The sequence below is a fragment of the Lagopus leucura genome, unplaced genomic scaffold (assembly GCF_019238085.1).
Source record: "Lagopus leucura isolate 7727_CA_CO unplaced genomic scaffold, USGS_WTPT01 Super-Scaffold_100022, whole genome shotgun sequence".
In the NCBI taxonomy this organism is placed as follows: Eukaryota; Metazoa; Chordata; class Aves; order Galliformes; family Phasianidae; genus Lagopus; species Lagopus leucura.
The window spans coordinates 2,211,146-2,229,148 of record NW_024962275.1 but is presented as its reverse complement, the minus strand read 5'-3'; the positions used below and the strand labels follow the sequence as shown (position 1 = coordinate 2,229,148).

General features: G+C 54.6%; 1 protein-coding gene across 10 annotated transcripts in view; it reads right to left on the bottom strand.

The window, feature by feature from the left end:
* Window positions 1-18,003, bottom strand: part of KCNT1 (potassium sodium-activated channel subfamily T member 1) — a 54,385-nt gene that overhangs the window by 10,454 nt on the left and 25,928 nt on the right. For 8 of the 10 annotated variants that reach the window (XM_042879192.1, XM_042879195.1, XM_042879188.1 and 5 more), the window contains exons 3-19: window positions 7,443-7,522; window positions 6,790-6,889; window positions 5,846-5,902; window positions 5,365-5,413; window positions 5,150-5,209; window positions 4,769-4,843; window positions 4,507-4,590; window positions 4,207-4,301; window positions 3,588-3,768; window positions 3,282-3,446; window positions 2,923-3,059; window positions 2,717-2,780; window positions 2,528-2,636; window positions 2,178-2,286; window positions 1,445-1,594; window positions 1,111-1,349; window positions 72-288 (exon numbers count right to left, since the gene is read on the bottom strand). In XM_042879192.1, the coding sequence (XP_042735126.1) occupies window positions 72-288; window positions 1,111-1,349; window positions 1,445-1,594; window positions 2,178-2,286; window positions 2,528-2,636; window positions 2,717-2,780; window positions 2,923-3,059; window positions 3,282-3,446; window positions 3,588-3,768; window positions 4,207-4,301; window positions 4,507-4,590; window positions 4,769-4,843; window positions 5,150-5,209; window positions 5,365-5,413; window positions 5,846-5,902; window positions 6,790-6,889; window positions 7,443-7,522 (1,971 nt within the window). Of the gene's footprint in view, window positions 1-71; window positions 289-1,110; window positions 1,350-1,444; window positions 1,595-2,177; window positions 2,287-2,527; window positions 2,637-2,716; window positions 2,781-2,922; window positions 3,060-3,281; window positions 3,447-3,587; window positions 3,769-4,206; window positions 4,302-4,506; window positions 4,591-4,768; window positions 4,844-5,111; window positions 5,210-5,364; window positions 5,414-5,845; window positions 5,903-6,789; window positions 6,890-7,442; window positions 7,523-18,003 lie in introns of those variants that run through there. The other 2 variants (XM_042879189.1, XM_042879198.1) reach the window with 2 other exon arrangements.

Here is an 18,003-nt window from a genome sequence, read left to right as displayed (position 1 = left end):
AAGCCATCTGCAACGGCCCCATCACCTGCAAGGAGCTGTGCCTCTGCCCTGACCGAACGTGTGCGACTCACTCCACCACCGCTGAGCCCTCCTCGTCTGACTGTGTCATCTCATCCTCCGACTGGTCGCTGAGCAGGTCGCAGGGCAGCAGGGATGAGGTGTCAGCCAGCTCGAGCACGGGTGCGATGCTGGGCCGGCGGTTGCCTGAGCCGTTCTCTGCCGGCAGCGCCAGCTTGCTGCTGTTGGTGGGGCGGCACTCAGTGTTCTGCAGGTCCATGGCCACTGTACCTGGACGCAGTGGGGGGAAGCACAGCGCTCTATAAGGAGGGGAAGGGAGCAGGGCCAGCAGAGCATGGCACCACTGAGCCCCGCTGGGACCCCATCCACCACCAGCCCCTTCTAAAATCCAAACGTATTTACAGAGTGTTGACCGAGGCCATCGAGTCTTTGCTCTCAGTTGGAAACCCAACCTGAAGCTTTCATCTCAATCTTCACCCATTATCTTTGGCTATGAAAGCCATCAGTTTCCCAGTGAGCACAGCACAGGAGCTGGGCACATTCCTGCAGCCATGGATCTGCACCTGCTGAACCTCCTCACACCATTTCACTTCTTGTTCCCCTTTTTGCAAAAAGTCCCTCTGTGAGCAAGCCACGTAACAAGAACCTTGATGAGCTCTACTCAGCAAAGTGCTCTGTGGCTTGCTGTGGGATAATCATGCAAAGAGCTGTGCATGAGTATATATGCATAAATTATTTGCCTAAAATACAATCTGCCATCGCAGCGCAGCCTCTCCAGACAACCCCAGAACTTGGTCTCCCCAGATGCAAGCTGGAAGTAATGACTCATGGCATTTTTCATTTGAGAAAATGCACCGCTCGCTGCAGAGCAAATCACGCCACCCGTCAGGTTGGGAATCATAAAAATGATTTAAGATGCGGCCAACAGCATTTATCCTTCCAGGCAGGGCTTGAGGGATTTCTGCAGACAAATATCATAAATGATAACGGACATCACAAGCTCTAATGATGGTTTCAGGGCTTGCTGAGAGCAGCTAGGATGCCAGGAGCAGGGATGTGGGAGCGATATGCGCAGGAGCCCCCCAGACTCACCCATGCTGGCGATGATGCTGTGCACGGGCAGGCGGGAAGGGCCATCATAGGTGCCCCTGCCTGCAAAGCCCTTCTTCTTCTGCTTCTCCTCCTGCTTGAAGATAAAGGCAGAGTTCTCCTCCTTGGTGATGTTGATGTAGAAGCAGGTGTCAGACGCGGCCATGATGTGCCGTGGGCCGGGGTTCAGCAGGATGCTCTTGTTCTCCTCCCTGCGGATGCCGATCAGGCAGACACCGTACCTGTGATGGGACCACCATGCAGGCATTGGAGCAAAGCCTCCTCCCAGCATGAGGCACTCCAAGCGCTGGCCCCAGCCCCGCACCCCTGCCCTCACTTCTTGTGCGCGTGGAAGGCGGCGTAGGTGAAGCTTTTCCCCTCGTACTCCATGAAGAACTTGCTGTCACCCATGCGGATGTGGTAGACTTCATTGCCCGAGCAGCGCCCGTACATCCTCTGCCACTGCTCCGGGGACTCCTGGCCCTCTCTGAAATGACAGCAGTGTGGAGGGATGGACCTGCAGCCAGCAGGGCCTCAAGGAACCCTCAGGGTGCTGCGAGAAGAGCTGTCGGTTCAGCAGGTGTGGGCTGAGCTCCTTCTGATTTCTGGTTCTAATTGCGTTTGTATTTAATGAGGGCTCCTGGTGGAGCTGCAGAGACAGCGTTGAGAGCCAGTGTTGGCAAACAGCTGAAAGCGTGCGGTGAGACACACTCTGGGATGGAGTTTTGTAACCCTCTGATGTCATGTCACCCAAAATTCAGTGATTTCTGGCTCCACCAAGGTGCAAAGGGCCCATGTCAGCACCACACGGAGCTGCTTCCAGCTGAGCTCTATGTAAACTCACAGAACACCCCGCAGGCTCTGGCTCTGCACAGTCTGTGCATTCTGCTTCCTGCCAGCAGGATCTGTCTGATACAAATGAGGAGCTGTACTGCTGCCCTCCAGCAAACCAACCCAGGGATGCTGCAGTGCCCCAGCACCACTCAACCCAGAGAACCCAGGGCTGTAATTGGGGATGGGCGTTCCATGGGAAGGATCCCCAGGGGAATGGCTGTGCCCCCAGCACTCACTGCCCACGGGAGGTGTGCACCAGCAGCGTGATGAGCGTGGAGGTGGCGGGGCAGACGCAGTTGAGCGCCAGCATGGCGTACTTGCACTCCTCCTCACAGACGACGTGATCTGCAAGGAAACAAAGCTGCTGCTGGGATGCCTCACGCCTCTGCTCACGTTGCCAGGGGTTTTTGGGGTGGCCAACCCAAGCAGCACTCAACACAGATCACCAGCAGTACTGGCCCTAGAGATGAGACAGAGACTCATTCAATCATCACAGAGCCAAAAGCACCCCTCGCTGGGCCTGAGGATGCAGGAGCCTTGCAGGGAGCACCAGGCCTTGTGGAGGGGGCCAGCCCTGGGGACTCACCAGCAAACTTGACATGAAACTTGTTCTCCGGCTTTAGGATCTGCACATAGAGAGGGCAGTTTGGGGCAAAATCTTTCACGGCCCAGGCTCTCAGGATGGTTTGGTGGTCCTAATGAAAGAGGAAAGCATGCGCTATCTTCTGAGAGCTCATTTCCTCCAACGCTTCCATGCCTGGGACGAGCTGCTCACCGCTGCCGTGCGGTCCACCTCATTCCGGCTGCTGAGAATGAAGCAGGCTTCCCCGTTGTCCATCCTGGAAGCAGAGAGCAGAGTCCATGCAGCACTCAGCCCATAGAGGGGACAGGACGGCCATCATCACCCATTCAGCAGCACAGTGGGGTGGCTGCAGGAAGACCCTTCCCATGGCCACCTGCCGCCCCCACCCCAATGCTCACTTGGCTCTCATGAGGTCCTGGTCCTTCAGCGCAGAGCCCTGCAGGTAGATCACCCGCTGTGACCACAGAGGGATCTGCAGCACCCGCCGCACCTGGATGTCCATCTCCGTGGGGCAGAGGATCACCACGTAGTAGTCCTGGAAGAGAGAGGCTCGTGTCACTCGGCAGGCAGGCAGCCCCGTGGGCATCCTTACGGCTAGAGAAATCCATCGAGGTTCTTGCCACGTCCTGGACATAAAAATGGGGTGGATCAAACAGGTGATGTGACCCCGCCATGCCCAGCAAAGACAAGCATTGAAGGACAAGTGTTGAGGGTCAAGTGTAGAAGGAGCACATATGGGCGTGCACCCAGCCCTCACCTGCAGTCTTGGGTGGGCATAGAACTCATTGAGGAAGTCCATGAGGAGGTCAATCTTGAGTGAGCTGACACACAGCACGACGTGCTTCTCTGTCTGGGCGCGGTGCCGGCTGTAGTTGCCCCCTGACTTCTGCCTCTCCATCCACAAGTAGACGAGTTCCTCAAACTGCAAGCAGAGGGCAGAGTTGGTGTCCCAGCACCAGGGAATGCCCTCAGTGCCCCCACTGGGTGGCTGACAGTGCCAGGGACACGGGGACAACACCGTGCCCAGTGCAGGCTCTGCACCCTTCCATGGCCACGCTCTCACCTGCAGCGGCAGCACAACCAGTGCAACACAGATCATGATGACAACAAGGAGCTGGGAAGGCCAGATCTTGGGTGTCACATCCCCATAGCCCACAGTGGAAAAGGTGACGATGCAAAAGTAGAAGGATTTGAAGAGGGAGAGCTTCTCTCCCGCTCTCTCCAAATGCTGGATGCCGCAGGTACTGCAGGGAGAAGCAGGGGGCCATGAGCTGTCATGGCTCCAAAGCCACTGTGCCAAGCACGAGCGTCAAAGAAATGCATCTATAGCTGCAGCGAGCAGGAGGCATTGGGGTGAGGAGCCCTTCAGAGCCCAGAAATTGCATTCACCACTCATCTGAGAAGACTGCCTTTATTATCAAAGGCTTGTGAGCCTAAAAGCTTAATTTCCTGTCCTCTCAGCAATTTAATTGGTATTATTTGCTCCAAATTCAGACCAATGAGGAAAACTGATTCAGAGCTCAGTGCAAAGCCAGGAGCAGGGCTGCAGTACGGAAGGTGCTGGTTTCAAAGCACAGGGCGAAGGGCGTTGTTAATTAATAGGGCCCCACGACCTCTAAAACCAGCTGTTAGGATGCACAGTGGCAGAAGGGCAGTTGGGTGGCACGAGGTGCAGCACTCACCCAGTGAAGACGAGACACAGGAGGGTGCAGATGAGGATGAGCACCTGGTTGAACATGGCAGACTGTGTCCTCTGGATGGCACGGTGCAGGTCATTCTGAGGGAGGACAAAGGTGTGGTTGAGGGAGGCTGTGTCCAACCACAGCGCAGTCGAGCTTCAGCCCTTCAGGCTCCATTCCAGTGCCTGACATGCTGCTGGCAATCTGCTCCCTGGGGGTGGGACGGCGCTCTCTGCCAGGGCTCAGGCACAATTTGTTGCTCGAGCAGAGGAGATGGAATGCCCATAGGGATGCATCACTTACTATCATGTTCTCCAAGGCGTACTTGGCAAGCCAGCAGTTCAGAAAGACAGGAATGAACAAATTCCGCAGGGGAGGCCAAAATATCTACAAAAGGAAGTTGACGGGTAAAGGACTCAGAAAAATCAGGGTTCTTTACCAAAAACAAAATCAGCTTTAAGTACCACTTAGCCAGATATCAGGTGGCTTTCCTTATTTCCCCACCAAAACTGTAGCACAGTATTAAACTTAAAGCTGCTTTAACATGAGGTTGGGGAACACGCACTGTGATAATGAAGGGCACTGTGTTGATCATCTCAAGGATGAAAGAAATGCGGAAAATCTGCTCCCAGATGTTCCCCTGAAAAATTAAAAGTAAGAATAATTAATTAAAATGCTTGAAAGTGTGCCAAAGGCCAATTACATGCTCCCAGTGCCCCAGCCCTACTACACAGGGAAAGATGCAGCGCAGCCAGAGAGATGCTATGCTTTTCTGATGGGTTGAGATGTGGTGCTGGCAACAAAACTTCCCAAGTTATTCCTTCCCAAGCACCTCAATCAGTGGGGGGTGGTGAAATTGGGGACAGCAATACCCGGCGCAAGGACTGAGGGTAGCAATGGGCACAGACCTCTGTTTGCCCCTGGGGCACGGGGCAGGGGAGCGCACCTTGTAGCTGAGATAGATGAGCAGCATGGTCTCCAGAAAGCTGATCAGGGCAATGCTGACCTGTGGGCACAGATGAGGAGAGCTGCTCAGGACTCTGCACCAGCACCTGTGGCTTTTGTGCACTAAAACCTCAATTAGATTCCCTGCACCTGCTTAAGGCAGGCGTGTGATTGCCCCAGGAGCTGCTGCCCAGCCTCACACAGCCCACTGCTCACCTGGACAGCCCACAGTGGCAGCTTTCTGTCCACCCAGAAGATGTGTGACCTGCAAAGAACATCCCATGAGGATCCAAACAACAGCAGTTCCTCTCCTTCTGCTGACCACCAGCCTGAGTCCACCTCTGATGTCTCCTCCATGCCAGAGTTGCTTCTGGAATTGCCCCATGCAAAGCCTGAAACAGGCTCCAACCATCCCCAGTGCTCACAGAGGTGGATGGGAGCCTCACAAAACAAAGGCTGGGGCTGGGAAGGTCTCTTTTTGGCTCATCCCACACCTCAAGGGGCAGTGATAGGACGACTGTAATTCTCAAACCATGCACAAGTGGGGCAAGTGGATGCACATCTCCATAAACACCTGCAGGATACCAGCCCAGCTTCCATCCCACCCAGCAGCTCCAGTTCACCACTGAGTGCTCTGTGCCCATCACCCCACCCAGGGCAGAGCTGGGCCCCACACTAAGAGCCTCCCACCGCTCACCAGTTGATCTTGGTGGACTGATTGAAGAGGGTGTAGTTCTGCTTCTCGCATTCCCAGCTGGGCAAAAGACACAGAAACCAGGGGAGAGCAGTCAGCAGGACAGCAGAGGGACAGAGGGATGGATGGGGGGTGTGGGTTTGGCTCTCCAGCTCATGGGACACTATCTCCCATCTGTCCTGGCATTAGGAGAGGCCCTAGCACAATGTCCCATGGGTTTGGACTCGCTGGTCCCCTCATCCCTGTGCTTTCTGGAGGACCTTAACCTCCTACCAGCAGCTCACACTCAGCTGGTTGGGAAACACTTTGGGGGCAACATGTCTGGAACCTTTACAAAGAGAAAATTCAGCTGCTAATTCTCACAGTGTCCTAACTCTGAAAAAAATAAATATCTGTGCGTGACACAAACAAAGCAAGGACACAACAAAAATAGGTTTATACCAAAACCCAGAGCGAAGCTGCTGCGTGTGATTGTCTGTCACCCTGGGGATCTAATGGAAAAATGCATTTGCCTCCCAAACACTTCAATAGGATTTAGCAGAAGTGTCTTCAAGGACGCTGGGACAGCATTTAGTGGGTGCTGAGCTGAAGTCAGGGTTCACACCTGGCCATGCAGCCCAGGTGGGATGTGGCCCTGCAGCCCTTGGGAGCTCACCCACAGCCCTTAGGATGGCACTCCTTCAGATGTCCCTGTCGCCTCTCTCACAAAATCGAGGTCACATTTAAAGATGACCACAGCCCCGAATTTTTCCACTGCCATTGCCCATTGCACAAGGTCCACAAGCAGTGACGGTTATTGCTAAACCACCTGTTGGTGTAGGGCAGGAGAAGCTGGAGTGACAAAAACCACCCACTGTGCTGTGAAGGTGTCTGAGTACCCACTGTGATTGCCTCACACTGCCCGGGCTCTGGGGGATGCAGTGGCACCGTGGCGGGGTGGCACTCACCATCCTATGCCCTCCTCCGGGTTGTCAAGCAGCACGCGCACAATGTAAAGCAGGCAGGTGAGCAGCTTCAGGGAGAAGTTGAAGAGTCGGATCCTCAGACCTGCAGTGGAGGTGGCACAGCATGGGCATGGCCCCATGGGTACAGAGGAGAAGGGACAGCTGCATGGGGCACTCTCTGCACAGCCATCTCCAGAGCACCCATGGGCTCCATGCCCCCCCATCCTGAGCAGCACCAGTAAAGCTCTACCTTGGCAGCCAGCAGTGGAGGCTGAGCAGGGGGGCTGCCTCCTCCCCAGCATTGCATTATTACTCAGATTACAAGCGAGGAATTAATCACATTTCCATTAAAAACTTCCCTGAGGGCACCCCGCTGTGCCCCGCTCCGCTGAACAAGGCAACGGGATGCAGGGAGGGAAGGGAACACACACTTCTGAATTAACGAGTGGGCTCCCCCCAGGCAGCTAATGAGAAAATAGCTCCCAGCAATGCTGGGCAATGGGCGGCTGATCTGCAGAGTCAAAGGCAAAGCGGGCTGAGAGCTCTGCACGGGGACAGGGCACAGGGATGGCACATCCTGGGGACAGCTGGGGACAACTGCCAGCAGATGGCAATGGCTCCATACCCCCAGCACTGCGCGGGCAGAGAGCACTCACTCGATCGCTGGTTTTTGATGAAGAAGAGCTTCAGGCGCTCCTTGAAGGTGTTCTCATTGACGTAGAACTCCACCTGCACCCTGCGGGGAAAGCGTCCATGGGGACGGTGAGTGCAGGACGTTGGCAGGAGCCAGCAGTGCCCCACGGCCCAGCCCGGCCCACACCACAGTGATGCTGAGCAGCCAAGCTGCTAAAAACCAGATGGGATCTAAAAAGAGGAAAATTCCCCACGTTGCTAAGATACCTCATTGGCCATTCCGGAAACAGCTGGGAGCTGCCAGACCTGAGCCTCACCCCTGAGCCAAGCACCACCATCCCGCTCACCCCAGACCCAAGCGGGATGTGTCCCCATCATCTCACACATCCAAAGCTGGAATCAGCCCCCCCCCCCGTTCACGGGAGCAGGGCTACAAACCCACACTGCTGCCTGCAGCCCAGCAGGGATCGCTCACTGATTTATGCTCCCATCAAGACATCTCATCTGCTCTGGCTGCTGCAGCTAATAGTGGAGTCAAGTGCAAGGATTCGGCCCTTTCCCCTGTTCTGCTGTGGTCGGTACGTCCTTTCAATGCTGCTCTCTTACTGCTGACAATCATCAAGACCTCCTCCTCAGCCAGCACCAGGTGCACGGTGACCCATCACACACCACATCCCCCCTACAGGCTTTTCCCCCCGCAGCCACGTGGCGCTGCCTGCACCCAGACACACTGAGCTGTGATTGATGGGGCAGCAGCTGCTGCACTCACACAGAGGAACCATAAACAAAGCTCAGGGGGAGCTCAGGGGAACCCCCAACCCCCAACCCCGTAGTCCTGCTGTTTGGCAGCCAGCGTGGAACCCTTTGGGAGCTGCTTGTCAGGTTGCAAAGCTGGGTTTTCACTTTGCAAAGTACTCTCCTGTACCAAAGGAAAATGCACAGAGAGGAAACGACTGCCTCAGGCACGATAGCTGGGATAACATTTTATATGGGATATAAAGGTTTTAGTTAGCAAGTGCATCCCTCCTGCCCCAGGGTGGCTGCAGGCAGAGCCAAGCCTGGGCTGGGAACCCAGGAGCCCCTCCTCATCCCCCTGGTGCCGGGGACAGCAGCAGCATGAGTTCATCTGCATGGCACCATCTCAGGGCAATAGAAAAAACACTGATGGATAAAAGGGAATGCTGGTGACAGAGCTCTCCTCTGGGGACAAGTAGACCAGTTAGCAGTTAGAACATCAACAGGGAGAAGAAACACGTGGAAATCAAGCGGAATAGGGCTTGTGGGGGAAGCAGCTGCTTGTCCCTGTGGAGGGACAGGGCAGGAGCAGAAGCAGCACTTCTGTGCAGAGTGTCAGCCACATCCCACGGCATGGGAATGCTCATTTATCACCAGCAGCCATCAGAACACACAACAGACCCTTCCCAGCTGAGATAGGCGTTCAGCGCATCTCCAGCACACCCTTGTCAAGCATTTCACTGAAACTGCAAGTCAGCATGCCCACAATGAGCCCTGGCTGCATTCCTGCTGCCCCAGAGCCCCACTGCCCTCAGCCCCAGGCAGGGCTCCCTTGGGCAATTTGTGCTTTCAGCACCAGGACTGTGCCCTGGGGGGCAGTGGCAGCCCAGCTGCCCTGATACACATCGAGGTATGGGTTTAGTTCCAAACCTTTTCTTGGAAATGCAATTCCTGCCATAATGCCTGAGAAATTCCATTTGCTTTACTCGGCTATTTATTGTGCTCTATTAACCTAAGATTAGAGGCAATTTGTTCTAAGATGATGAGCTCTGCCCCCAGAAAAGACAAAATTTGTTCCAAAAAGTGCAGAGACCTACCTGAGCTCAGCCCTGCCCTGCAGCCCCAACACAAAGTAGAGCACGGCAGCTGCCCCAACCCATTCCCCCACCCCAGCAGCCCATGCCCCCCACTGACCCTCTGCAGACTGGGACGTACCCCGAGCTCCTCGTCCCCATGGCGCAGGCAGGCACAGCTCTGGCCCTGGGCTGGCAGCTGTCAGGAAGCTGAGATGGCCCCAAAGCAGCACCCGGGCACGGCCCCAGCACCACCTGCCCAAGGCTGGCTGCTGCCCGCTGCTCCCACAGGAGCTCACGTGCCACGGATGCTTTTGTTCTATTTCAAACCGACCGAAATATTTTACCATGAGGAATGTATCTTCAAATAAGCGTAGCTTTGGAAAGAGAGGAAAAACCATCAGCAGCTCCCTGCACCTCCAATCCCTGCACTCCCGCTGCAGTTGGCCAGGAAACAGCATTCTCATCCTGGGAAATGTCTCATTACATCTCCCCCAGTGGGAAGCGGGATGCAAGTGAGACAGTCAGAGAGGTTTGGAACAAATGGAGACAGCTCTGCAGCCCACTGCCAGCACTGCCCCAGGATGGGTTCTGGGGATGGGCCACGGTGCTGCCAGACAGGGCTGGGGACAGACAGACACCACTGCGTGATGCTGGGAGAGGAAGGGGGGTGTGGGTCTGTGCACACATTGTGGCACCCCCATAGAACTGAGCACCTGCCAGAGTGAGAAGAATGGTGTGGGCTGCCCCTGTGCCCCATCAGCAGCACATGGGGCGCCCATCCTTCGGCTGCAACCAGTCTGCACCACCCCACAGCCACACCACTGCTCTCAATAATTAAAAAAAGGTGAGAAACCAGAACAAGGAGAAGCAACAGAACGACATGCTGCATTCAGTTTGCCTTCTTTGTTTTGCAACATTGGAGATTGACGCTCAGGAATCGGCTCCAATAATTGCTTCTGCTGATGAATCTGGATTGTTTAATTAGAGCCCGCACACGGAGCTCAGCAATGATGGGCAATCACCAATTTGCTGCAAGGACCTGGCTCCATCCCCATGGAGCTGAACATGGCTCCCCATGCTGGGAACCTCTCTGGTTTGCAGGCACAGCCCGCCAGCCCTGATGCCAAGAGCAGCACTGTGCCCTTGTGCTGCCCTGGCGCTGCTCTTGGCACCCAGGGCTGCTCGCGCTCCCAGCACCGCATGCACACATGCATGGCACTTACTGAGAGAAGGAGGAATCCATGCTGAAATCCTCGGCGTGGGGCCTATGGGTGAGAGCATCACAGGAGGTGAGGGCGGTGCGGCACAGCGCGGGCAGCTGTGGGGGGACCAGCAGGGCTGGCACTGAGCCCTAGGAATGCACACTGCCACGGTGACGTCCCCTCCTCGGGCACCCAGAGATGCCCTAAGGGCTCAGCTCCACACCAACACATTTCTTTATGCTGTCTGGGGGGGGGGGGGGGGGATTTTTTCTCCATGCTTTTTGGGGGTTTTCTTTGATGGGTCTCACAAACTGCTCCGTCTCGAATTCAGTTTCACACTTTCTGCAGAGAAATTACATTCAGCGAGGTGCTGCTTGGGGTACTTCTAGGAACCATGTGCACTTTGGAGAGCTCATTCTGCATTCACAACCAGCGACCATAAAAAGGCAAATGAAATAAACAGAAGGAAGAATGAGGGTATGTGGGGCGTTAATGTTATGGGGGGTGGCACACAAATGAAGGCAGTGGAATGCACAAAGAAGTCCCTGAGGCAGCCCCGGGCCACCCCAGCACTGCCTGCCTTCATGCTGGCATCTCCTGGTGCTCCCTGGTCCCAGCACCAGCACAGAGGAGTCTGAAATATGCAGTAAAGCACTCTGGTATATTTCAAACTATGTAACAGCAATAAATTCCCATCTCAATTGAAATGCATGTCCAACAGAAAGCCAGCTCATCCCCCATCTACCCAGAGATCAGAGCAGCCTCCCTGTGATACCATTCTGTTTGCTGCTCCTCTGTCACTTCCTATGTGACACACATCTCCTGTGCTGAAATGCCTGTGGGGACACCCAATGTCCCCATGGCACATGGAGCAATGCCAGCTCAGCAATGTGCTGTGTTGCCACGCCAGCAGCAGGGAGCTTTCTTAGCATCACAGCTGGTTGGGTTGGAGAGGACCTCAAAGATCATCCAGTTCCAACCTGCTGCTGCAGGCAGGGTTGCCAACCACCACATCAGGCACCAGACCATGTTCCCCAGGGTCTCACCAACATGTGGTGATGCCCATTGCACTCATGTCTTCCCAAAATCTCCCAAAATGCGGCTGAGCAAAGCTGAGAGAGGTGCTGGGTCACAAACCAAATGAAAACTTGCAAACTTTCTGATTCTTAATCTGCAAAACCTGTACAGGACACTTTGGGGTGGGCAGTCCCAGCCCAACAAGCTCTGTGCCAGCCAACCCCAATCCCTGCAGAAAATGGGATTAACCCCAGCAGCAGGCACTGCCCAAGGCTCTTGCTCACACTCGGCTTTCCACAGCATCCATCCGTGCCTCACTGACACATTATGGGCAAGAAACAGCAATTGATTTGGTTTTCTCCTAATGCACAGCAGCTGGTAGCCGGTGGTGAGAGGACAGAGTGAGCAGAGTTCCTGCAGACACAGCCCTGCACACCAGCTGCCGTGGGGCACTGCACCACACGGTCCCTCGCACTCTGCTCACCCTGCAGCTGTGGTCTCAGCATGGGGTGTGGGGCTGCAGCCCCAGAAAGGCCCCACAATGAGAGCCCTGGGTGATGGGCAGCCCCAGTGCTCCCAGCTCTGCCTGCCTGGTGCCACGGTTGAAGCACTGCAATTTGTGAAGAAAAATAAAATCCACTCCAATTCCCAACTGGGAAAGGATTGTTTTCCAGACATCAACAAGTTTTTAAGAGTTGGTGGGTTCTGTTCACTATGGAAGGGCACATGTCCTCCAGGGGGAAAGATGGGCGGACAGACTTACAGCCACAGCATCGCTTCCACAGGCACAGAGCTGGGCAGGAGGAAGGGATGTGCCCTGTGGGTGAGGGCTGCGAGGGGCTGCAGCCACCCCAGGATGTGACAAAGGGAGCAGCCAGGCTGGTTGCATCCTGCAGTGCAAGCAGCAAAGGCACAGAGCAAGGAGAGGCACAGCAAAGAAAAGAAACTTCACAGCTTCAGACAGCTCTGACATCTGCAAGATGCAGCCCCTGACAAAGGGTAGGACTTTCTTCTAAGGAGAAGACACAATGGCAGGTTTATTATTAGAACAAAAGGCAACTAATGAGGCTTGCTTATGTACAAGAGTATATGCCTGCCCACCCACGCTGCACTGCACAGCCCCCTCTGCAGCACCCAGCTTGGGCTGCGCACTCCAACCCTGCCCCAACCAGGGCAGCCCACTGCCACTCTCTGCTGTTCTGTCATGTTCTGGGAAGTATTTTGAACAATGAAGAGGATTCAAATTCACTTCTGGCCGTGCAATTCCCAGTCAGTTGAAGCAAAGGATCCCTGCCTTGAGTGGGGGGCCCTGGAGCCACTAGGGCACAAATGCTCTCCCACCAGCACTGCACTTCAGGGTGCTCAGCCACTGCCTGCCATGTTGGGGCACCTGGGGCTGAAGGAGCCCCCAGACCCAATGGGTCTGCGCTCATGGGGAGGGCACGGGGCACAGTAGAGGGACAGAGCCAACCAGGAGGGGCAGCTGCTGGGGAAGGGTCCCCAAAGAGGCACACATCCACGAAGACAAGAGCTACACCACAGTTCTTACCATATTGACAGTGAGAAACTCATCCATAAAAATAGCCTGATGTGAGAAGGACAGATGGGAGGAGACAAAAAAGGAAAGCAAAGAGGTGGGGAAAGAGCAACAAAGAGGAAGGGAGAAGGAAGCAGCACAGGCAGCGTCTGGCCAACAACATGTGCAGGATGGGATGGGGCAGCCCCACAGCTCACAGTGCACTCAGAGCCGAGGGATGGGGACCCAAGGGAGGGGCTGCAGTTTGGAAACCGTGTGGTGGCCCAAATGCAGCCCGCTGAGCCACGTGTGCTGCCTGCCCTTACCTTGAGGAATGCTCAGCTCACATATCAGCCCCTTCCAAGGGAGCGATGCTGAAGCCCTGCACACCACCGGGCTCTGATGAGGATGAAAGACCAAAAATAAGCAGGGCTAAAACACAAGCGCACGTTTGGAGCGTGGGCTCCTGATGCTTGGCACCTACAGCTCAGCACCGACGTAGGACATGGCGTGGGAGGGGGCAGCTCCCTGCTGAGCGTGGGGGGGTCTGCAGGATAGGGAGAACAGCACGAGACCAAAATCCAAGCAAATACTGCAAGAGGGAACTGGAGGACATGGTGACATGGGGTGCCTCACCCACAGCACAGCCAAAAGTCCCCACTGCACCTCAGTAAGTCCAATCCCTCCCTAACTCCTAAGCAAAGCCCTGGGGAGTGAGCTGGGAACCTTTTCAGGCTATCTTCATTACAGCTGGCAGCAGCACAGCCTGCAGCACCGCAGCTCTGCACTGCATGAAGGAAATGTGCAAAAACATTGCTCTTGGCTCACTGACCCCCATCCCGGTGAGTTCAGTGTTCAGCTGCAGGTAGAACGTGCACCCAGGACTTGCTATGGAGACCAGCACTGAGAAACCCAAACACGACAGCCCCAGCAACACCAGGGCTCAGAGCAGACCGTGGGTCTGAGCACCAGGCTGTAAGCACACATCCAACAGGATGAGCTTATTAATGCTTGGTGGCCCCTTGGGGGAACAGCCGTTGATTAGTCAGAAATTACATTTTCAAACACGTTTGGGTGGTTTTGGTGTTCTCTGAAGTGCTCTCCATTCAACAAACCCGGGGCCCACCAGCGTGCTGCCATTTCTCACCCATTGCCATGCAGCTTTCAGCCCTCAGTGTGCCATGGATGGAGCAAAGCCCCATGTATTGGTGCCAGAACCACCTCCAGCTGCTAGACAAGGAGGGGTGGGACCATGGAGTCTGAGGACAGGGAAGTGAGGGAACAAAGTGATTGCTGCCTTCAGCCACTGAGTGCAAGGCAAGAGGGAACCCACTCCTCCCAAAAGGACAGAGGGAGCAGTCATGAGATGCAGCAAGGGGAAGCCTGACTGAATATGAAGAAGAAATATTCACCCTGAGTAATGAAGCACTACAAAAAGCATGTGGAGAGGCTGGAAAAGCTCCATCCTGGGAGATTCCCAAAGCTTAGCAGGACAAGTCCCAGTCAATCTGACCCGACCTCATCAACTGTCTGAGGAAGAGGCTCCTCCGTGCGTCCCTTAAACCAGCCCACAACTCCAATGTTCTCCATCAAACCATCTCAGCACCACGAGGTTTCATGTGGCAGCACTCCCAGACCTGCAGCCCTCATTCCTGTTCCTGCAATTCCCAAAGCAGTGGGAGAGCAGCTCACCCTGGCTCAGACCACAGCTCCACAGCACGGGGCTGCTTCACACTGCTCAGGGCTGGCCGTGCCCTTCCAGTTTGTAGGGAGCGATGCTGGGCTCTGGGGAGGACAGGCAGTGCTGCCAGCCTTGCTCCCTCCCTCTTCCCCCTCCCCCCATCAAAGTTTTTGAACAGGTCTTCAAACACAGATTCATTACAGGACGTTTGCCATCCCTTAAGAATATCAGCTTGCCTCCGGACACAGAGCGGCCAGAAGTTCCCCTGCTTCCTAGCAAAGCTGCATAAACAGGACACAATTATCTTGTAAAAATGTTGTTTTTTTAAATAAGAACACAACAGAATGTCCGCACGTCCGGTGCTGCGGAGAGATCAACAGCCCCCAAAGTGAGATCCGAGCACAGATATTTTCATGACCACACTGCCAGCAGCTTTCTCCCAAACACAGCCCTCAGCCTGCATTGCTGCAGTGCTCCACGGAGAGCTCAGCTCAAAAATCGACTTTTCTGTGATTTGTTCCACCTCAACACCTTCTCCTCCCAAAGTCTTCCCCCAGCACCGTCTCTCCCTCTTGTAGGAGTGAAGCTCCCCATATCATGCTCCCTTCAGAGTAGGATGCAGTGCAGCTGCGAGCATCACGCAGCCTCCTGCTGTGCAGAGCTGCAGGGCTGCTCGGTCACTTCCAAACCACAGCAGAGCTGTTCTCCTGCTGAAACCAAGAGCCACTAAAAGCCCTGAGATGCTGCAGTTGACTAACAGACAGAGTAAAAGGCAAATAAAGTAGGTGGGAATAAACTTCACTGGCTTCAGCCGCCTGGAGAACTGATTTGCATCACTGGGAACATCCTGTAACACAGCATCTGCTCCCAGCATCACCTCGCATCTCACCCCAAAGTCCCAGTAACAACCATTGCTGCTAACATGCTAATGCTGCTTGTCTGGCTCGGGAGGAGACAGAGCATCTCTGACACACTATCCATAATTTCAAAGCAATCTTCCTTCCTTTCTTTCTTGCATAGGCAATGAAGTACAAGCACACCAACCGTTGTTATCGCCAACTCCATCACCGAGGGGAGCACAGCACTTGCAGGATTCAGGCTCTGCAGGCGGCTCGCGGGGCTCTGCGAGCAGTGCAGAGTGCTGCCAGGAACTTCACCTCCCGCCAGCAGCGTCCAAGCCACCAGCTCCTTACAGCAAGACTGCAGCAAAACCCATGAAATTCCAATGAAGCCCAGGGAACTGGGTTCAACCATGTATTATCTGCAGTCCGGAGGCACCCGCTGTGCTTCGTGCTCTCAGCCTTCTGGCCCAGGTCCACTAACAACTGCAGCTCTGTGGCTTTTGGACATTGCCCCCTCAGCCCTGGATCCATCCCTGCCTTCCAGCACCGCTCCTTGTGCCACACAATCCCTGCCAAGAGGCACGGAGCTCCTGCTCCTGGGCTGAGCCCACCAAGCCCCTCTTGCACGCTCCACTCCAGCAGGTTGGGATGGGTTTGGAGGAGCCCCCTGGCCACAGGTATGAGCCTCTTCTCAGACCCAGCACCTCTGGGCTTGCTGAGGGAACACCAGCAGTGCCTGAGAGATGAAAGGAAGGAAGCAATCTCTCCCCAGGACTCTGCTAACAGCACAGTACCCAGAATGGGTCAACCCTTCTGAAAACAAGTCATAAAACCAGAGCAAACCAATCTGCCCAGGGAGTAGAGGAGATGCAGATTGCTCAGTAAAGCGTGATGACACCTCCTTGGACTAGATGATCTTATAGGTCATTTCCAACCTTGTGATTCTATGATTCTATGATACCTCACAAGGTTCAGGGATAGAGTTGCAGGGTACCTGCCCAATGCCCATGTGCAGCTTCCCATACGTATGCAGCCTTCCATACCCGTAAACCCCAGCTCATGAAATCAGAAGGCAATGATTCACAAGATCCAAGAGTCCGCCTCCTGGAGGGCCAACCATGGTGCCATCATCCATCACATGGAGACCTGAGCTCTGCAGCCACACCGGGACTCTGCCTCCCGGACCTGGAGACCGAAGCACCTCCGCACACCTCCCTGCCTCCCCAATGGGCACAGCACTGCTCAGCTGCACCCGCTGCCTGCACTCCCCTGGCCCACCAGGGAGCTGCATGAAGGTCCCAATGCCAAGGTGGTGAGTTCCTGCCAGCCTGGAGTCAGCCAAGTAAAATTCACCACGAGCAGCAGCTTTCCTACTGTGCTAATTTGCACTGGAAACCAGAGCTAGAAACAGCACCAAATCGCATCCTAGGAGATACACAGCACACAGTCACAGGTGAGGCAGATTTTGCTGAGAAGAAAGAGAGCATGGATGGGCTGAAATGCTGAAGAGATGACAGAAAGAAAATAAACAGAACCAGAGCTGAACTCCTGACACATGCTTCCTCTTCTTAATGAGGAGGTCTAGCTTCTTCAGAAGCATAGTGCAGTGTGAAACTGTTTCCATCCTCCTCAAAAACAGCACATTTTTCTCCTGTGCATCAGCTGTGTGCTTGCAGAAAGAGGATGCAGCATTTCCTAGGGCAGCCTTCTTTTTTTTTTGCTGTTGTAAATAAATCATCCCTCAGAAGGGGGATCAAGCATCAGTGCAAACATGGTGCTTAATGTACAGTGCTTTCTGTGGTGCTAGTGGTGTAGATAAGCTTTGGTGTCGTACCGCACAGAGAAGGCGCAGCACAAGTTAGCAGCATCATGTAGCAGCCCTACAGTCTCAGGGCTGCCATTCAGAGATGCTTTTGGCAAACAAAAAAAATAATAATAATAATAATAAAATTTAAAATTAAAAAATTTGAAAAAAAAAAACAAAAAAAAAAACAACCAAGGAATACTTACAAAAAATTCAAAGGATATGGTTTTCTTCTGCTCCAGCTATCTGTTTCATAATGGAACTTCAGAGCTGGCATGGCTTTTCCACACACAGCTGTCAGAAGGATTTCACCCGCCACCCCTCCAGCCCCTGGTGGCGTGAATCCTTTCCCTCTTATTGAAAAGATAAAGCGTGCCCCTCTGCTTCCCAAGCCCACGCACCACTGCAGCCCCGCAGTACCTCTGTCCGACATCGCTCCCCAGGGAGCCCATCCTCCGCGCTGGCAGCAAGGGGCTCACCCCACGGACATCTTCTGTCGTTGCTGGTGGGACAGTCTTCACATGTGAGTTGCTCTCTGAAGGGGAATTCTTCAGCTTGGCTCTCGCCATCCTGCGAGCCTGGGCTGCCTCTGTGACTTCCTCCTCTTTCTCCCCTGAACTCTCCCGTACATAGCAATCCTCACTGCATTCAGTTTAGAGCTGCCGGCACATACCATCTCCTTTCTTCTCCTTTCTCCCCACTCGCGGCTGC